The sequence below is a fragment of the Eimeria tenella genome, genomic scaffold (assembly GCF_000499545.2).
Source record: "Eimeria tenella Houghton genomic scaffold, Eth_scaff4, whole genome shotgun sequence".
Lineage (NCBI taxonomy): Eukaryota > Apicomplexa > Conoidasida > Eucoccidiorida > Eimeriidae > Eimeria > Eimeria tenella.
In genome coordinates, this window is record NW_013543334.1 from 47123 (window position 1) to 63104 (window position 15982).

A 15982-nucleotide genomic window follows, 5' to 3' on the forward strand; every position below is an offset into this window, starting at 1 on the left:
TTGTCGGCATTTTAGCCCTTAAATCCGAATGGAAAGCCCCGTGACTGAACCCGATGCACGAGGAGCCAGCTTCGAGTGCTCATGGAATTATTGGGTTCTGCCGTTTAGCCACAGGTCTGTGAAAGACTTTACAGGGGACTTGCCTTAACGTGCTTCATCTAAATTTGACTTAAACCATTCAGTTTCGAATCACTCGGGCCGATACCAAGATTCCGTGTTATTCTTCACGGAAAATTTAGCGGCGTCCATGTGCCACAGCAAGGGGAGTGCGGAAGACACTACGTTTCCGTCATTCTCCACGCATTTTCATCTATTTTTAGGTTTTTGCTGCTCAAAATTAATCATTTTTAGATAGTTTAAGCCTTTGTAAGGCGGCAGGAACGATCTCACCGCCTAGAACCACTTGGGCATCATGGGTCTGAGCCGGCAACTATCCAGTTGTTCCTTCTCGAAAGAAAGTGTGCTTATTTCCTCTTCAGGAGCCATCGACGCGAAACACCTTTTGTAGGCAATGATAGGGTTTTCCAAACCATTTTCTTGTTCCGTTTAAGACTGTGAGGGCTACGCTTCGTTTATAGGGTCTTTGCCTGCCCACCGGCGTCTTCGCCTGCTGCCGTGAATGAGGGCATAGTTGCCTTTTCGTGTAAGTAATGCCATAGTGATACTACGAATTTTGCGAGAATGTGGATAATTTGCAAGGTGCACACTGCACCACACCACCTAAGGATGAAATCTGTGACGTCTACCTGCATGCAGACTAAAAAGACCGCTTCCATCTTTTTAGCAAAGACAAAGTGAGCTGGGACACATTTGTCCCGGTTGTGCCCTTAGTCCATAACACCCTGCCGTAAGAAGCAAAAGGCTTTTCACCGTTGGGCCCTTTTTGAAGATACAGACGTAAAGCCCTTTGGCGACAAAATGCTACCTGAGTGAATTTAAAGTAAAAGAAGCCTAAGCAGTGATTACCTTGGCTCTAATGCCTTTGACGCCTGCCTAGATTGACTCTTTGGAGGTGCAGCTCCAACCAGCAACCTACGGAAGGATACCCTCAGAAACAAGCAATGCGCAGCTCTTCGCAAAGCCTCTTACTTTGGCTCAGTAAACACCACAGGATGAGGCAGTTCAACGAAGATCTCGCACCTTTAGGTGTTATTGTTACTGGTGGCGAGAAGATTCGCCAGTTTATATGCGGTGCCACATCAACTACAGGTGTTGGTACATGTGAAACAGCGGTGAAACGCCTGTAACCAGCTTAGACTGTTAAAAGTAACAACGAATTGTTGTATGGGTTTCGGGTTTGAACTCCCAGCTTTACTCAGAGCAGTCAATGCCGGCTGTGAAGGCCAGCAGTTACTTCGCCTCAGGTTAGCAAGTCATTTGGTCACCAGAAGCCAACTGCTCGTGAAGGCTGATCCCCACCTGGTTGACGCGTGAATACTCCTTAACTTGCTTATTTTGGTGTCAATTTCAGCAAATAAAATATATGGAAGATCATGACAGTCTCCAATCAGTAGCAGTCCCCCAGGCGAGGGCAGCGAAGGTGACGCAAGAAGCATGAACGCGTTATCAACGCCAGGCTCACAATATATACATAGCATAATATCAATGACTCGGTAGACAGCAAGGGATCTATAAGTGCTAATGTCCGCTGCATGACGCAGTTTGACTGAGAGGCCCAGAGAGCCTAGGAGCTCTTGCGAATGCTGACGAACTGCGACACAATCTACGAAAACTACTGCAGCACAGCTAATAAGTCTCCAGGGAAAATTGACGCATACAGAGAGAACCCAGGCTGTTGCCTGATGGAGGGCTGTTCGGCCTCTCTGTTCTTAAATAATATCCACGAAGGGAATCAGGGGAGCCACATGGTTCCTTCTGCTGTCACCAGGGGAGTCAACATTACCACTATGCAAAAACCTTACTAGGGGCATCAAACTTGCTCATTTTGTTCAGCAAGCGAATACCAATGAGAAATTAATGCATGGGACAAGACTTTCTGCAGCCATACAAGCACCTGGGGAGGAGAGCTAGAAGCGTTCCCAATAAAGTGGTTGCCTGTGTTATTAAATAATAGCCACAGAGGTGACCAGGAGAGTCAGCATTGCTACTATAGAAAGCTTTCATTAGGAGTCCAAAAGTGGCTTGTTTTTGTTTGGCGAGCTAGTGCGTCTGAGAGATTAATGCACCAGACAACGGTTACTGCAGCCAGACATGCAACTCCGGATGAGCGCTAGAAGCGTTCTCTGTAAAGACGTTCTCACTGCCGCTGTTGCGGCCACTTCATCTGGGTCCGAGCACAAGCAATGCACAACTATGGTACGAAAGTGTATCTGTGGTGCTTCTGTGTGAGCATTCCATTAAGTTTGCTGTTGGGGGGTGAGATCGAGCTACCGGCCTCCCCCACCACAATGTCTACTTGAGTTTGCCAGCTTTCCCTTTACTCTCCCTCAATGGGCTTTTCTTTTCAGTGACATTGGTCGGCTCTTCTTTCTTAACAAGTTCGTTCCAGCATTCCCAAATGCCACCCCCGCTGTATTCGGTGCCGCGTAAGGCCGCATAGAACCTTTATTTGTGATCTAGCAGCGCACTGCCCAGAGCTCCTTCATTCACTCATGGGATTATAGAGCTACAGGATTGAGCTGTGGAAAACTGTATTCCAAAACGATACCTTCAATGTTGCGGAATCCATACCCAGAAGCATGCAGTTTTCGTGTCTCGAGGGAGGTGGGCATCCTGGGGCCCTCGGCGCCCATTTTGAATAGCCGCAGTTTGGTATCTGCATTATCAGTAACAGTACACGGGTTGTATATTGAATGAATGGATGGTTGAACCAGCTGCAACTCTTACCTCTCTAGCGCGGACAACACACACGGGCGGTGTGTGCGTAGACAGCATTCACGGCAATGAATAACGGCGAAGAGAAATAATTGCATAAATAAGATTTGGAGGACCAAACCAAATTTAAAATGCTAAGTGCTTAGTAGACAGCATCGGGCTGGACAGAACCGCGTAGGAGTCGCGCTGGCGCCCAAAGTTATGGCGCGCATGCATTGGCTCTCGTCTTGCACAGCAAGCAAGCGTGCACCAGCTGCTCTTCTTCAACCAGCCGAAATTTCTTCTCAGTAGTCTTAACCTGTAAGTCGCGTGGGCCAAGGTACACTTACCTCCGTTCATTTTATGCAAGCAGCAGCCGCGTCGACACACAGGCATTGGCTTGTACCTGTCTGAGCTCGGTTCATCCCGCCACTTTCTGCTCCGCTTGTGTTTAGGGGGCCTGTGCAACAGTGCATGCGACAGGATATTTGGAGTCACACAACTGCTTAACCGCCGTCTCTGCCTCATGGCGGAAGGCAGCGACTCCGCCGCCATCAGCTGTAACTCAGCAGAATCCTTGAAAAGGGAAGAGGGACAGATAATAAAAGACAGTGCGATGGCGGTCGATGGAGGTGGCTCGTGCGCTGCCAAAGAGGCTGGCAATGTGGTTCCGTGCAGTGAAAAGGATGTCTCGGCCAGTGCTGCAGTTCTAGAGCGCGCAGAAGCTCTGAAAAATGAGGGGAACGTGCTCTTCAAACAACATCAATATGCGGAGGCGGTCGCCAAGTATTCTGCTGCAATTGATCTAGTAGATGAGGCACCTGTGGATCCCAGGGAAACGCAGCTCCATGTATTCCTCTGCAACAGGGCGTTCGCGCATCTACGGATGGAAAATTTCGGTGCGGCAGTTGTTGTCAGTTCTGTCAACTCTTGATGCTAAAACGATGCCATAAAGTCGGAGTAACGGCAAACTGTTTGCTTCACGCCGAAACAAAACTGATGTGTAATCAATTCGGTTGCAGTTGATCTCTTCTGGCAGTGTGGAACTGCTTCCCGTCACAGGCTCTGCGATCATTGATGCGGAACGCGCCCTGAAACTGAACCCGAAGTTCTCGAAAGGCTACTATCGTCGTGGCACAGGTTACTTCTGCCTGGGGAACCTGAAGGCTGCACAGCGTGGCAAGTATCACTTCAAGTTACGAATCGTGTGTTCTCCTTGGTGCATGACCGTTTCTTCTTGCTCGAAAAACTTGAGGAAAATGGACACACAAAACGTCTTGCCGTGTAATTGGGCTTATAATGGCGTTGGAGGTCTTGCATTATACGTGTATGCAGAGTCGTGTGCTCAATTTTTACTTTATGTGGGCCTAGACTTGTGCTTGTGAGACTCTGGTGTTTTTGTCTGTCTTTAGACTTCGAGAGAGTATGCCAGCTACGTGGCGGAAAGGATGCGGATGCCCAGTCCCGTTTGAATGAGTGCAAGAAACAGCTGCGGGCTCAGGCTTTTGCAGCTGCAATTCGCACGAAACAAACAATACCTGCATCGAAGCAGGTGCTGGCCGAGGGCCTGGAAAAGCTTTTCCCCGTCCCTGCAGACTATGCTGGGCCGGTTTACAAGAAGGGTAAAGTTGACGAGGAGTTCCTTCAGGCCCTTCGAACTTGGCTACAGAACCCAGAGAATAGGCTGCATCCGCAGTATGCTTATGCCATGGCTGTGGATTTTATTGAAATCCTGGAGCCGCTGCCTTCCTTAGTCGATCTCGAGATCCCCGCAGATAAGGAAATCACCATTTGTGGAGACGTACACGGACAATTTTATGATCTTTTGAACATCTTTACGATCAACGGCATGCCATCGGAAGAAAATCCGTATCTTTTCAATGGCGATATCGTTGACCGTGGGAGCTTCTCAGTTGAGGTACGACTGAAACCCAAAGAACCCTTGAAAAGACCGCGCAAAATCAAGATAATCAACAAAATCCCTTTATGGAAGGTGCTTCCCAGTTCAGGCTTATTCACTGTGAGCTCAACTTTTTCGGCCTCTTGAGGTTTTTGTGTACTTGCAGGTTCTCTTGATGATGGTGGCGTGCAAGTTGGCCTACCCGAATCACATGCACATCACCCGCGGAAACCACGAGACAAGCGAAATGAATGCGATGTACGGATTCAAGGGAGAAATGCTGAACAAGTATGATGAGCGCTTGTACCAGATCTTTAGCGAGGTGAGGTGATGGCGACCTTGTATCTTGCCGGCTCATGCTGGCTGCGTTGCTGTCTTTTTATGTAGTAAGCCTGGCATGCCCTGTTAGTGAGCGCGTGCATCTTTTGTAGCCGTGTGTGCGATTATTGGTCCAATAGTTTCTCTTTTCTGCCTCAGGCTTTCCGTCTGCTACCACTGGCTTTTGTGGTGAACAAAAAGGCTTTTGTAGTTCATGGAGGCTTGTCCCGCCAAGAGAACGTTACTCTAGATGAAATCCGCAAAATCGACCGCAACAGAGAGCCAGGATCTGATGGTCAGTCGAGGCACCTCGAGTTGCTCGAGGATTTATGTTGAGCATGGCTCAAATCTCCACAAGGGACGCTATTAGCCGCTACGGGTTTAGTGGCCTGCTGGACAGTGCGCATTAGCTTTTGTTCCTGAGCTCTGAAATATTCTGCGAGAATGGGTGCACTTGCAGTGCTGATAACGGACCTGTTGTGGTCGGACCCCTCTCCACTTCCTGGATTGACGCCGTCGAAGAGAGGTGTTGCGTGCCAATTCGGCCCAGACATTACGGAGAAGTTTCTCAAAACGAACAACTTAAGCTTTGTTATTCGTTCTCACGAAATGAAGGAAGCAGGATATGAAGTTGAACACGGTGGAAAGCTGGTGAGTTGCCGTGCCCTCATTTTACGACAGCTCTAGTTCGTGCCTCCCCGATATACTTCTTTAGAATCCAGTATAGCTCTGACCGGAACGCGTTGTAGCTGACAGTGTGGCATGCAGAGAGTTACGGGACAACGGTTGAGGAGAAGAGTCTGTCCGCGGCGCACAGCCCTCGCGCGTTCGTGTATTCTTTTTGCCTTCAGATTACTGTCTTTAGCGCTCCGAACTACTGCGACGAAATGGGCAATAAGGGAGCTTTTATTAGGTATGCATCCCCCGTCCTCTCCGTGGTGTGACTGGTGCTCGTCACTTCAGTGTGCGCATACCGCAGAGTAAATGTGCAAGAGAAGTGGTTGCGTCGACTATGAACTCTCTTTTCAGGCTGAAAGGCTCTGAAATGGTGCCGAAGTTCCACCAATTCACGGCAGTTCCGCATCCTCCTGGTCCTGCCATGCAGTATGCGAATCCCATGCTAAGCTTCATTTAAGACGACGGACAAGATCTTGGCATTGAAAACTTCGCTTTGCGTTGCATGGCACAGATGCCTTCAACGGACGCACGCAAACTGTCGCACTAGCTTTGCGATGGCTTCCCATTAGAGCTTCTTGGCAGGGCTGCGAACCCCTTCCCAGCTGGCAAAGACAATCCTTAGGGGCCACAATGACGTTGTAAATTCTAAATGCGACGTGTAAAGTACCCCTAATTTTGAATGTTGGCTATTACGCCATCCTTTGGCTCTATCTGCTGGTGAGGGTCTCCCTTTCGCTGGCAAGCCAACCGGCTTAAATGGGTTCAGTCTTCGGGGCGCAAGCGGTGCAGGGAATTCATACTGGGTGTTGCCGAAAGAGAAAGAACTCTACTCTTTCCTGTACGGCTAGGAAAATGAATTTAAAAATAAAAGAGCAGTCAACGCGCGTTTAAACTTGCTGTTTGATTTGCAGGACAAGGATATGTGTGAATGCTGTTGCTGCTCGCACAGTGTTAGGTTAGGGCGCTAAACATCGGTGTTTGGATTCCCAGGCGTGCTTGCTTTCTTTGTGCGGGCTACGCAGTGCACACCACTTGCAGAGGGTCGGTGCTGCACATGTTCCATGCGACGGGAAGTACCCTCTGTTGTGACAGGCTCGTTGCGATAATCCTCCACAATGTAACTTTTGTCCTAAAAGGTGATCACAAAGCTGCCCGGTTCCGCTCGTTAAACTGAGCTTAGCCAATTACACTTCTAATATTTCCGAACTCAAGTAATCACTGCGACTTTAGTCAAAGGCAAGCGCCGCCGAGAACGGCGCATAAGGCAGATTCCACTCTACACCGTCGGCGTAGCTGCCCGCGGCAGTAATATGTGGCGGTAATAATTTGAACAGGCTTTCCCAGAAAGTCGTGACACCACAAGGCAGCCGTCCATCCTTATCCACTGCACTAATGTTCGGCCGACCTGCTGCTGCACTCCACGGGGAGTCGGGCTGCTGCTCGCTGAGGGCGTCTTGAGCAGTTGGCGATGCGCTTTGAACGGACTTAAAGAGAGGCGTTCGTGAGCAGCCCCAGTGAGGCACCGTGGCGTCGAACAGGCCTGAGCGCGTCGTGAACCGGACCTGATAACACTCCCCAGCCACAACTGTTCTAGCTCCCTCAAAAGCAAGCCGCGAACACTCACTTACTCCATAGCATGTGGGCAAATTCGGTGCAGTTGCCCCTAGTGTGTAGTGCTTTCTTGTTTTCTGGTAGATGTACTGCATGTAGGCAGCAATTCGGGCAGGTTTCCTGCGCTGCTTACGCACGATGAGCTCACCGGAACATTTCCTTGGAAGAAGAATTCGAGCTTCGTCATCGCAGGAGGCGTTGGCGTTGCTACAGTGACCATGTAGCAGTCACATGCTTTCAGCCTCCGTAGGGGAGCTTGGTTCTCCAGGTTCCAGCCCTTTACTCTAGGCGCAGGCAGAGCGATAGAGAGCAAAGATGAACCTCCAATGAGCAGCACCAGGCGCGTCTCGTCCAAACTCTTACTGAAACAAAAGAAGCCAGTGTACAGAGATACAAAAGTGAAAGGAACCAACTCGCGCAAGGCTTCTCTCGAGATCCTCCAGGAACCGCATTTATCTGCCTCCAGGCAGACTCTTCAGCTCCGATTATATCACACGGAACTTGCACATGCTTTAAAAGAGCCGAAGGCACAGATATTGACACCGGACAATTTGTAGAGCACCTGGGCTACAGCGAGGCAAAACTGGCTCCCCGTTGAAGGAAGAAAAGGGGAGGTACAAAATAATGACTAAGGATTTGTTTACTGACTCGTAGCTCACGTCGACCTTGCCTCGGACCCCAGGAGTGAACAGGGGACAACTTCCCGTTGGCTTTACAGGGGGAGCAAAAGCCTGCATGCCACATATAAGCCTTAGACCAAACAACGGACATCTACAGAAGCTCGTCATGAAGCCATCTTAACGTTTTTCAAGCGTGTCACGCTGCTGTTCCCATGAGTGGCGTATATTGTGTGTGCAGCACCCAGCAGCATGTGAATGCAAGACGTGCAGGCGTATGTTATAGATCTTTCCACGAAATTACCTTTCCATTTGTATAGACACTCCAATGGGTTCGAATTGTACTTAGCCAATGAAGATGAGTACGGGTCAGCGGGGCCTTGGGCGACGGAGATTCCTCCACAGTATGAAAGGACGGAGAATGTATCTGCCGCGTCTTGTCACTTCTACTAGATACGGTGCAGCTGCACCGCATATCTGCAGTGTCTTTTGTAGTTTCCGACGCAGCTTCCCCACTTAACTCTTCCACCAGAGCCGCTCCGCCACTGCTCTGGTGTATGGTATTTGCAGTATCTGCAGGTGGTACACAAACTGTCTGTGTGACCTTGCTGGAATATGCACCTGTTTCCTGCTCTGCATTTTCAATTGCTCTGCGTACCACAGAGAGGACCAGGGAAGCATCCGAGGCCGCTGGGTTCCAAAAAACTTGGCGCCCTAGCCCAAGGACTGCAACGCCTTGCGTGGAATGTCGCACGAAATGCGACGTGCGATGAGTGGACGAGAGGAGCTCCAGCTCAGAAGGAAAATTGAAGGCGCTTTTTGCTGCTTCCCCTGCTGCTGAAGCTGTTGTTCCCGCCTCTACCTCCAGCTGTTCTACTTTCGCACAGCTGCTGTTGTCGTTGGGTGCTTCGATCCCGTTTTCTTCGCCGGTGCTGACGTCCTTAGTGCCGCTGCGACACGGGCGACACGGCAAAGCTGTGACCTTGGAACGTCTAAATATGACAAAGTGCAGCTGTAGCGGCCTCACAGGGGAGAAGGGGAATGCTGGAGAGGGTAGCAGGTAATGGCCGAAGCCTAGTGAAAGCAACCCTAGCAGCGACCCAAAGTGCGCAACTTTAGGGCTGCGCAACTGGAGTTGCTCGTCTGCAGCAATCGGAAGCAATGCCAAGTCCTCTCCTTCAAATCCACTTGTATTCTTCTCTCCAATAACACTCACAGCGTCTTTTTGTGAGATCGCGGTTGGTGAAAGCTCCAGAGGAAAAATAAAAGTAAGCATCTTGAGCACAAAGACAGAGGCGACTGCAGCCCCTGCAACAGCAAGGGCTCGAACTATCCAGGATCGTCTTTTGACTTCTCTTCGACGCGCAGCTGTTTCAGAATTGCCTCTCACTGCATTATTTTCCTCCCGTTTAATGTAGTGCAGCATGTGAAAGAAAGGAGGACACAACACAGCGGGAAGCAGCAGCAGCACCGGCGCCAGTACAACTAAATTCAACAGCAAATCCATCCACAACAAAGACTCCCCCATGCGCCCGGCTGGACCACTGGTGCCATCAAGGAACGCCATATGAGCCTGAGACAACATGCAATGAAACACAAATTGCGAATTAGTTCTGGAGGCATGAAAGCAAGACGAGGCATGAATAAAGCGGAATCCAGGGACATGGATAAAGAATACTCTGACATGAAGCGCATGAGTACACACGAACAGCATACTAATACTTTATTGGGATAGCGCGTCTTCAGAATAAAAGCGCAGGAAGCACATGGGCCATGCGCTTTTCTTTGCAAGACGCACATTGCAGAAATCAGGTAAATACGTAGATTTCTTGCAAAATGATCACACACTCTTGCGCTCATATTTTCCCTTTCACCTTCCTCGCACTTCTACATTAGCTACTGGACAGCCTCAGCCAGCCTATCGCTGTGCGCCACTGAGCGCCTAAGACAAACATGCCAGGGCAGCCGCACCCGTAGGAGGCTCCTAAAGGGTTATGGCCGTACACCGTCTTATGATTAGTCATGGATCAGACAACTCCTGTTCAGCATAGACGGCCTTGCAAAGCCGAGATAAACTTCTGCAGATGATGCCGCAAAGGACAACGAAGTTTAACTCACTTGAAACAAGAAAACTGAGGGCACCAAGCCCCCCACAGTATCTGCCAGCTGCAAGGCGCAGCATCTTTTCAGTGAAGTATTAAGGGCTCTTCGGCTGCTCCCGGCCAAGTCATGCCTCTGTCCCTTCTCATCCGCGGTGTTGCATCTCGCTCTGACTTCTGTCTGTTTTTGTGGTCGTATACACCAGAACAACAAGAAAACCACGCGAGGGCCGAGGAGTCCCAGCAGGAGCAGCAGAAAGTAGAAGGATGCGAAAAGATCTGACAAAATAATAAAACACTCAGAAGTCACTGCATCTGCGCCGTTCCCATGACACCCAGTGTGAAAACTACAGTAGCCTGCACTTGAGTCGCCGGGCAGATGAGCGAAAAACAAAATATCGGCGGCCGTATAAAACGAGGAAACTCACGCAATTTGTAAAAGACAAGGGAAAGAGCCAAGAGCGTCAAAAGGGGAGCTGCCCGCGATGCATGCATACAAATCATTGGTTGGCGTCCAAAAGCATAGCGCCGTCTTATCCTAAAAATCCGAAGAAAGTAGAAACGAAGTTGCATGCACGGCAGATGCTAAGTTCAGTGACCCACGGCAGCACCAGCAGTAGAAGCCATAGTGCACGGACAATAACGATAGCAGTGAAACAGCTGTGGCATTTTACAGAACCTTAAGGGGTAAGACATTCGTACTTGCGGAAAAAGGTCTTGTTCCAGAACCACGCCAAAGCAGCAAACGCCACAAGGGCCCGGCACGCAGCAGCGATCGGCCAGTGCACATACAAAGTTCCATAGAGCTGCAGCACCAGTGCACCTAGCACCGTGCAGCAACAAGCAACAGTAGCAGCAGCGAGACAGCTACATCCAAACGATAAGCAGCTAAGGATCACCAATGCAATGGATGTCTGTACACCGAGAACTCTCTGCTGTAGCTTATAGTCCAGCAACAGCAGCAAAACAACGAGAGCCGCTAAGGGCAAAAACGCTTTCCAACGAATAACCACCAGGCCCATCCCCAGTAAATCCTGATAAAAGGGAACCTCCGGGGGAACTTCACTGTTTCCTTCTGTTGCATTTTCCTCGACAACATCCGTCAAACGCAAAAGCGCCGGCAGCAGGCCAAGTATAGCGCTGCCTGTGTGCTGCAGAGAGCCCGAGCGCATATTTTCTAGTGTGTCTCTGCGGGTATGGTAGTTTGCGCCATCTCCAATCCATGCCAAGTCTAGGCCCCCAGCGACGCCGAGCACTTCAGCCCAAACCCTGATGAGAGAACTCAGGCCACACTGGACACAGTCATTCAAATCCAGACTTTACGGTCCACTCAAAAAGGGAAGTATCCCCTCGACCATAACTGGCAAGCAGAAATGAAACTGCACCGCCAGTAATACTTGCATGAATAATTACGGAGCCACAGAAAAACGAAATTGACCTCAGGGGCACCCAACGCAGCAGCATCAACGCGAACCTTCCACCTCGTGGGGCCACTATCAGGCCGACGCACCCCGTAAGATCACAGCTTTAAATATCAACATCGAAGCGCGTACCTAAAGTCCGTCTCCCCCGGAAACTGCCCTGAATTCCAAATGTCAGATGCGAAAGAGGTAGCTGTAGGTGACGGCAACGCTGCTACAGCCTCAAGGAGTCTTCCAGCCAGCGGCCGTGGCATCTGCAGTAGGAACTCAGCAGATGAAGCGCCAAAGTCCCCGTCCCCCTTAGCACGCAAGAGCTATTCAATCGCCAGAAGATTCGGCCTTGACTTCAGAGAGAGCATCCCCGCCTGTCAACTTATGCATGCATTGTCATGTACGGGGAGGTGTACATCCCATGTGCTGCAGAGCGCTGCAGAGCGATTTGTCTGCCTCTCAACGCGTCGCTAGAAACATGTTTACGGGCTAACATTTATGTGCAACTGTAAGCAGCATTCAAGGAAGTCCTAAAGGCAATGAGACAATGCAATATACAGGAGGTAACATGGCTTTAGCAGCCCAAAGGAAGCTACACATAGCGACATATACGACAATTCTCCACATGCGATACCACGGGAGAAGAAACAGACCTTCGCCCCATTACAACTGAATAGCAAAACCACAAGCGAAACAGACAAACCTGCAGCACATAAGACTTCCCACGAGACCCGGCCGCCTCCAAGTTGACAGCCACGCGAACACGGCGGGCCCAGGGGTGCTGCGCCCCAAAAGCATGAGCAGCCAGCAGCATCACTTCCTCCGCACCTGTACACAGCGCGGACACAGACACACAGGCCCTCAGAGAAAAGGGACCAAACACATAAAAGTACACGATCCCCCCGCTGCCCTGCATCCAACTGCAGCATTATACACGCTTAGTACATCACTTAGAGCTTTCACTGGCCAGATGGTCCCCAGATGAGTTTTAAACGCATTCAGGGGTCATCCTGCAAGCACTGAAGGTCCACGCGTCTGCCCTTCCCTTGCCCGGCCGAGGACGACATTACCATTAAGGTTCAGAATAAGTGGTGAGGATATGAAGTCATCTCCACTAGGTTTATTTCGTTCTTCTTTCTCCTCCAATCCCCACTGCTCCAGCTGCACTCTGTGGGCGGCTCTAAGGTGTCTGTACACCCCAGCCCTGGCCACTTCCACAGCAACCGCGCACATCCCAAGGTCGTCACTTATTCCCGGAGATGAAGGCGCTGTGTCATAATGTGCTGCTAGCATCAACGCGCTTGCTGCTGCAGGGGGCTTTCTATTTTCGTGGGCCCCTACACACGCAGCAGCATTAATGGGGGCCCCCTGGCTAGAGCTTCCCAACGGGTTCTTCTGCATAACCCGTTTATCTTCGAGGGCCTCTGATGTGGAACAGCCGGAGAAGATGGGAAAAAGTGGCTTAATTTTCACAGTGAAGTTGCGGGGCCCCACGTACAGAGATGTGCGAATTCCTGTGTAATTTTGCCCGAATCCCCCAGCAGCTCCACCAGAGAAGGTCACGTCTACAGATAACACATGTCTCATCAGGTGGCGCAGCACTGAGGTTTTCGCCGCTGCTGCTGCAGCCGATGCAGCAGCAGCAGCAGTGACGCTTCTATCTTTCTCATCTTTGGAGAGGTGAGGGAGCGCATGCAGAAGGTGACGCAAGCCCGAACTCTCGAGGTCCTCTGTGCTACTTAAGGAGGCTTTTTCTTCGTCTTGGCTCTGAGGCTTAGCTGCTGCTGCACCTGCTGATCCCTGCTGCTGCTGCTGCTGTTCCTGCTGCTCTCCGTGGTTCTTGACAGCAAGACCAATCAGTGCAGAGACAGTGGAGGGGGGGGCAAGAAAGTGCCTTGTTACCTTAAAGCATTGCACCTTAGGAGTTAAAGTGCCGGAGACGAAATCTGGTGAGTCGGGATCCAGCACACTTGGGCTGTACGTACAGTCCAGTTCTTCCCATTTTTCCGACTGTCCTGCTGCTGCTGTTGTTATCTTTCGCTCAAAGGAAGCAGCAGCAGCATCTGCTGCTGAAGGAGAAAAGGGGTCCTGCTTTTCCGTCAACTTGAACACTGCTGAGCACCTTTCAAGTTGCTTTTGGTCCTTGCATGCAGGCGGAAGCTCCTCTTCCGTAGACTGCAGCAGCTCTTCATGCAGTCCCGTGGCTGCTGCTGCTGCTGCCGCTGCTGCATGTTGCTGCTGCTGCTGTAGTAAAATATGATGTTGCTGAATCACCCCGCACAAACATGTCTGAATATCTGTCACCTGGCCGGGCGGTTGTATGCGGCGCAGCGGCGTTGCTGCTGCTGCTGCTGCCTCTGCTTTCCTCTTTGCTGCTGCAGTGCCACTCCGCAGCTCGTGAGTCACAAGCAGCACGAAGCTCACACGCCCGACAACTGCCTGCATCTCAGCTCCTGCTGCTGCGTCTTGCAGCTCAGCAGCATCGTCAGCAGCTGTGGTTGCTGCTTGAGCATCTGCGGTGTCTGTAGATGTCTTAGTACCTGTAGATGCTGTTGTACCCTTCGGAAGTGCAGCTGGAGCTGCAGGAGCGTAAGAAAGCTTGAGCAGCTGCTTCAGTACAGAGAAGTGCAGCATCAGCGGCGCTGCTACTTCGTTGTCACAGCTGCCGAGTGTACGTACACTGTGCGTTGCCTGCTGCAGCAGCAGCTTCGCCCTGCCTTCACTGAAATCATCGGCCGGCGCATCGACAGAGAGGGCTGGAGGCAAATAGAAATGATTTTCGGCAGCGGATAACGCAGCTAGAAAGACAACTGCTGCTGCAACGAATAAACCGCAGAACACAAGGCGGCCGGTGGGTGCCTCTGGCGGTGTGTCGTCCTTCGCAGTTGAACTTGAGCCCGCGGGAGGCAATCGCTTTCGGTCATTTGGCACATCTTTGTCGCTCATTTCCCCACGCGATGTGCTGAAACTGGATTGAGCTGCTGCCGGAGACATGCCTGCAGGTAACGAGTTGAGCAGCAGCACCTGTTCAGGCTGCGTAACCTGCGGAGCCTAAGCAGCATGTGTAGGTAACATGGGAGCTTTTAAAGGCTTCCAGCCAAAAAGTAAGCCTTTTGTTAAGCAAGGCACCATTCAGGTCAGCTCATCTCGCTTCTGCGAAACAGAGATGCGTCTTCGTGGCGTCAAGACACCCCGCCAGGCGGAGGAAGAAAACAGGAGCAAACGTACAGAATAAGATGCCTTCGTGTCCTCTAAAATAAGTCGAACTTCAGAAGCTGGTCAGAGAATAGTCCTAGAGAGCACTTGCTACTGAAAACAATGAGGATCTGCAGCTGCTCACCGGAGGGGCCCCAGCTTACAGACGGAGTCCCCCTTATAGCATATCCAAATGTTGTGTGATCCTTCCGTTGTTTTTCTTCCATAGCTTTTAATATTCATAAATATAAACAAATGGAACAGGAGGGTCCGTTTTCTCCTTGCCCGCGTGTTGTTTCAACAGCCCTCGCAGAACTAGCTGCAGGCTCGGTGACACAGCGATAATCCAAACCCCGGCCCACATGGGGATGTATACAAGGAAACCCGTTATCATCAAATTGCTTAACCAATGCTAATTTCTAGTATTTTTGAGGTGTGAGACAACAGAAAATCTAGTCGCTACATCTCGCAATGTGTAGGCGCTGCCTGTACTTCCATTCCTCCTAATTAAACCACTACGCGCGGCAAAGCAGTTTACCGCAAAGCGCCAACCTCCCCTGATCTTCAGTTACTCTTTAAATACTAATTACCTCCTTATCGCCAAAAGTAAGTCCGAAATGCCTACACATACCAAGTGCGAAGTCCTTAACATCTGTTCACCCTCACCAAGCAGTGCAAAACGATACGATCGCTAGTAGTTCGACAAGAAAGATAAATAGATACGAATAATGAGTATCAAGCACATAACGTCCAGTACTCAACAGGCAAGTCGACAGCAGTGGTGGTCGACCGACCGATAATTTTTCCAATCCGAAATGTCGCCATCAAAGGACCAACTCCCACCTGTAGCGCAGGCCCGCTACCTTTGTTTTGTCCACCAAATTTAGCTCGCGCTTGCTGAGAAGCTTTTCAACTGGACTTCACGTAGCCTCCAGAACTTCGAAGCTTGCAAAAAGTCAAACCCGACGTTTGCTAGACGCTCCCATTCCGTTGCTATTTCTCGGAAAATTAACAGGCTTCGCAACGTTCCACATGTCACTTCGATTTACAGTGTTGCACGCGGCCTGTAAAACGCCTCAAAGTCATCTGGAGGTGTGACTGCTGCTCTTTTCAGGGTGACGACTATGAGCAGCAGCGATTGTCTTAGGTGAACAAAAAAGCATTTCTTGGGTAAAGAACTGCTCTTCGGCTTTGCTACCTATAAAGCTCAGCCCCTCCCAGACGTTTTTCACTACTCCAAAAAATATCTTAAAACATATCTTTCCCTTATTATTTTTTAAACAAAAATATATTTCCATTCTGGAAGCACCTCAGCATTCTCCACTTGGTTACGTTTCC

At 50.4% G+C, this 15982-nt stretch overlaps 2 protein-coding genes across 2 annotated transcripts; one reads left to right on the forward strand and one right to left on the reverse strand.

Moving 5' to 3' along the window:
- Positions 1-3340: 3340 nt before the first annotated feature.
- Positions 3341-6167, forward strand: ETH_00034395 (serine/threonine protein phosphatase 5; the record flags this gene model as incomplete). Its single annotated transcript, XM_013376719.1, has 8 exons — positions 3341-3713; positions 3877-3993; positions 4227-4732; positions 4881-5036; positions 5192-5327; positions 5493-5683; positions 5884-5945; positions 6062-6167. 8 exons carry the CDS (start codon positions 3341-3343, stop codon positions 6165-6167), a joined length of 1647 nt encoding a protein of 548 aa, XP_013232173.1.
- Positions 6168-6936: 769 nt separating this feature from the next.
- On the reverse strand, positions 6937-14395 carry ETH_00034400 (uncharacterized protein; the record flags this gene model as incomplete). Its single annotated transcript, XM_013376720.1, has 10 exons — positions 6937-7272; positions 7470-7683; positions 7970-8052; positions 8243-9511; positions 10057-10316; positions 10466-10575; positions 10740-11306; positions 11591-11712; positions 12153-12277; positions 12520-14395. The coding sequence occupies 10 exons, from the start codon at positions 14393-14395 to the stop codon at positions 6937-6939; spliced, it is 4962 nt and encodes a 1653-aa protein (XP_013232174.1).
- Between the last annotated feature and the right edge of the window lie 1587 nt (positions 14396-15982).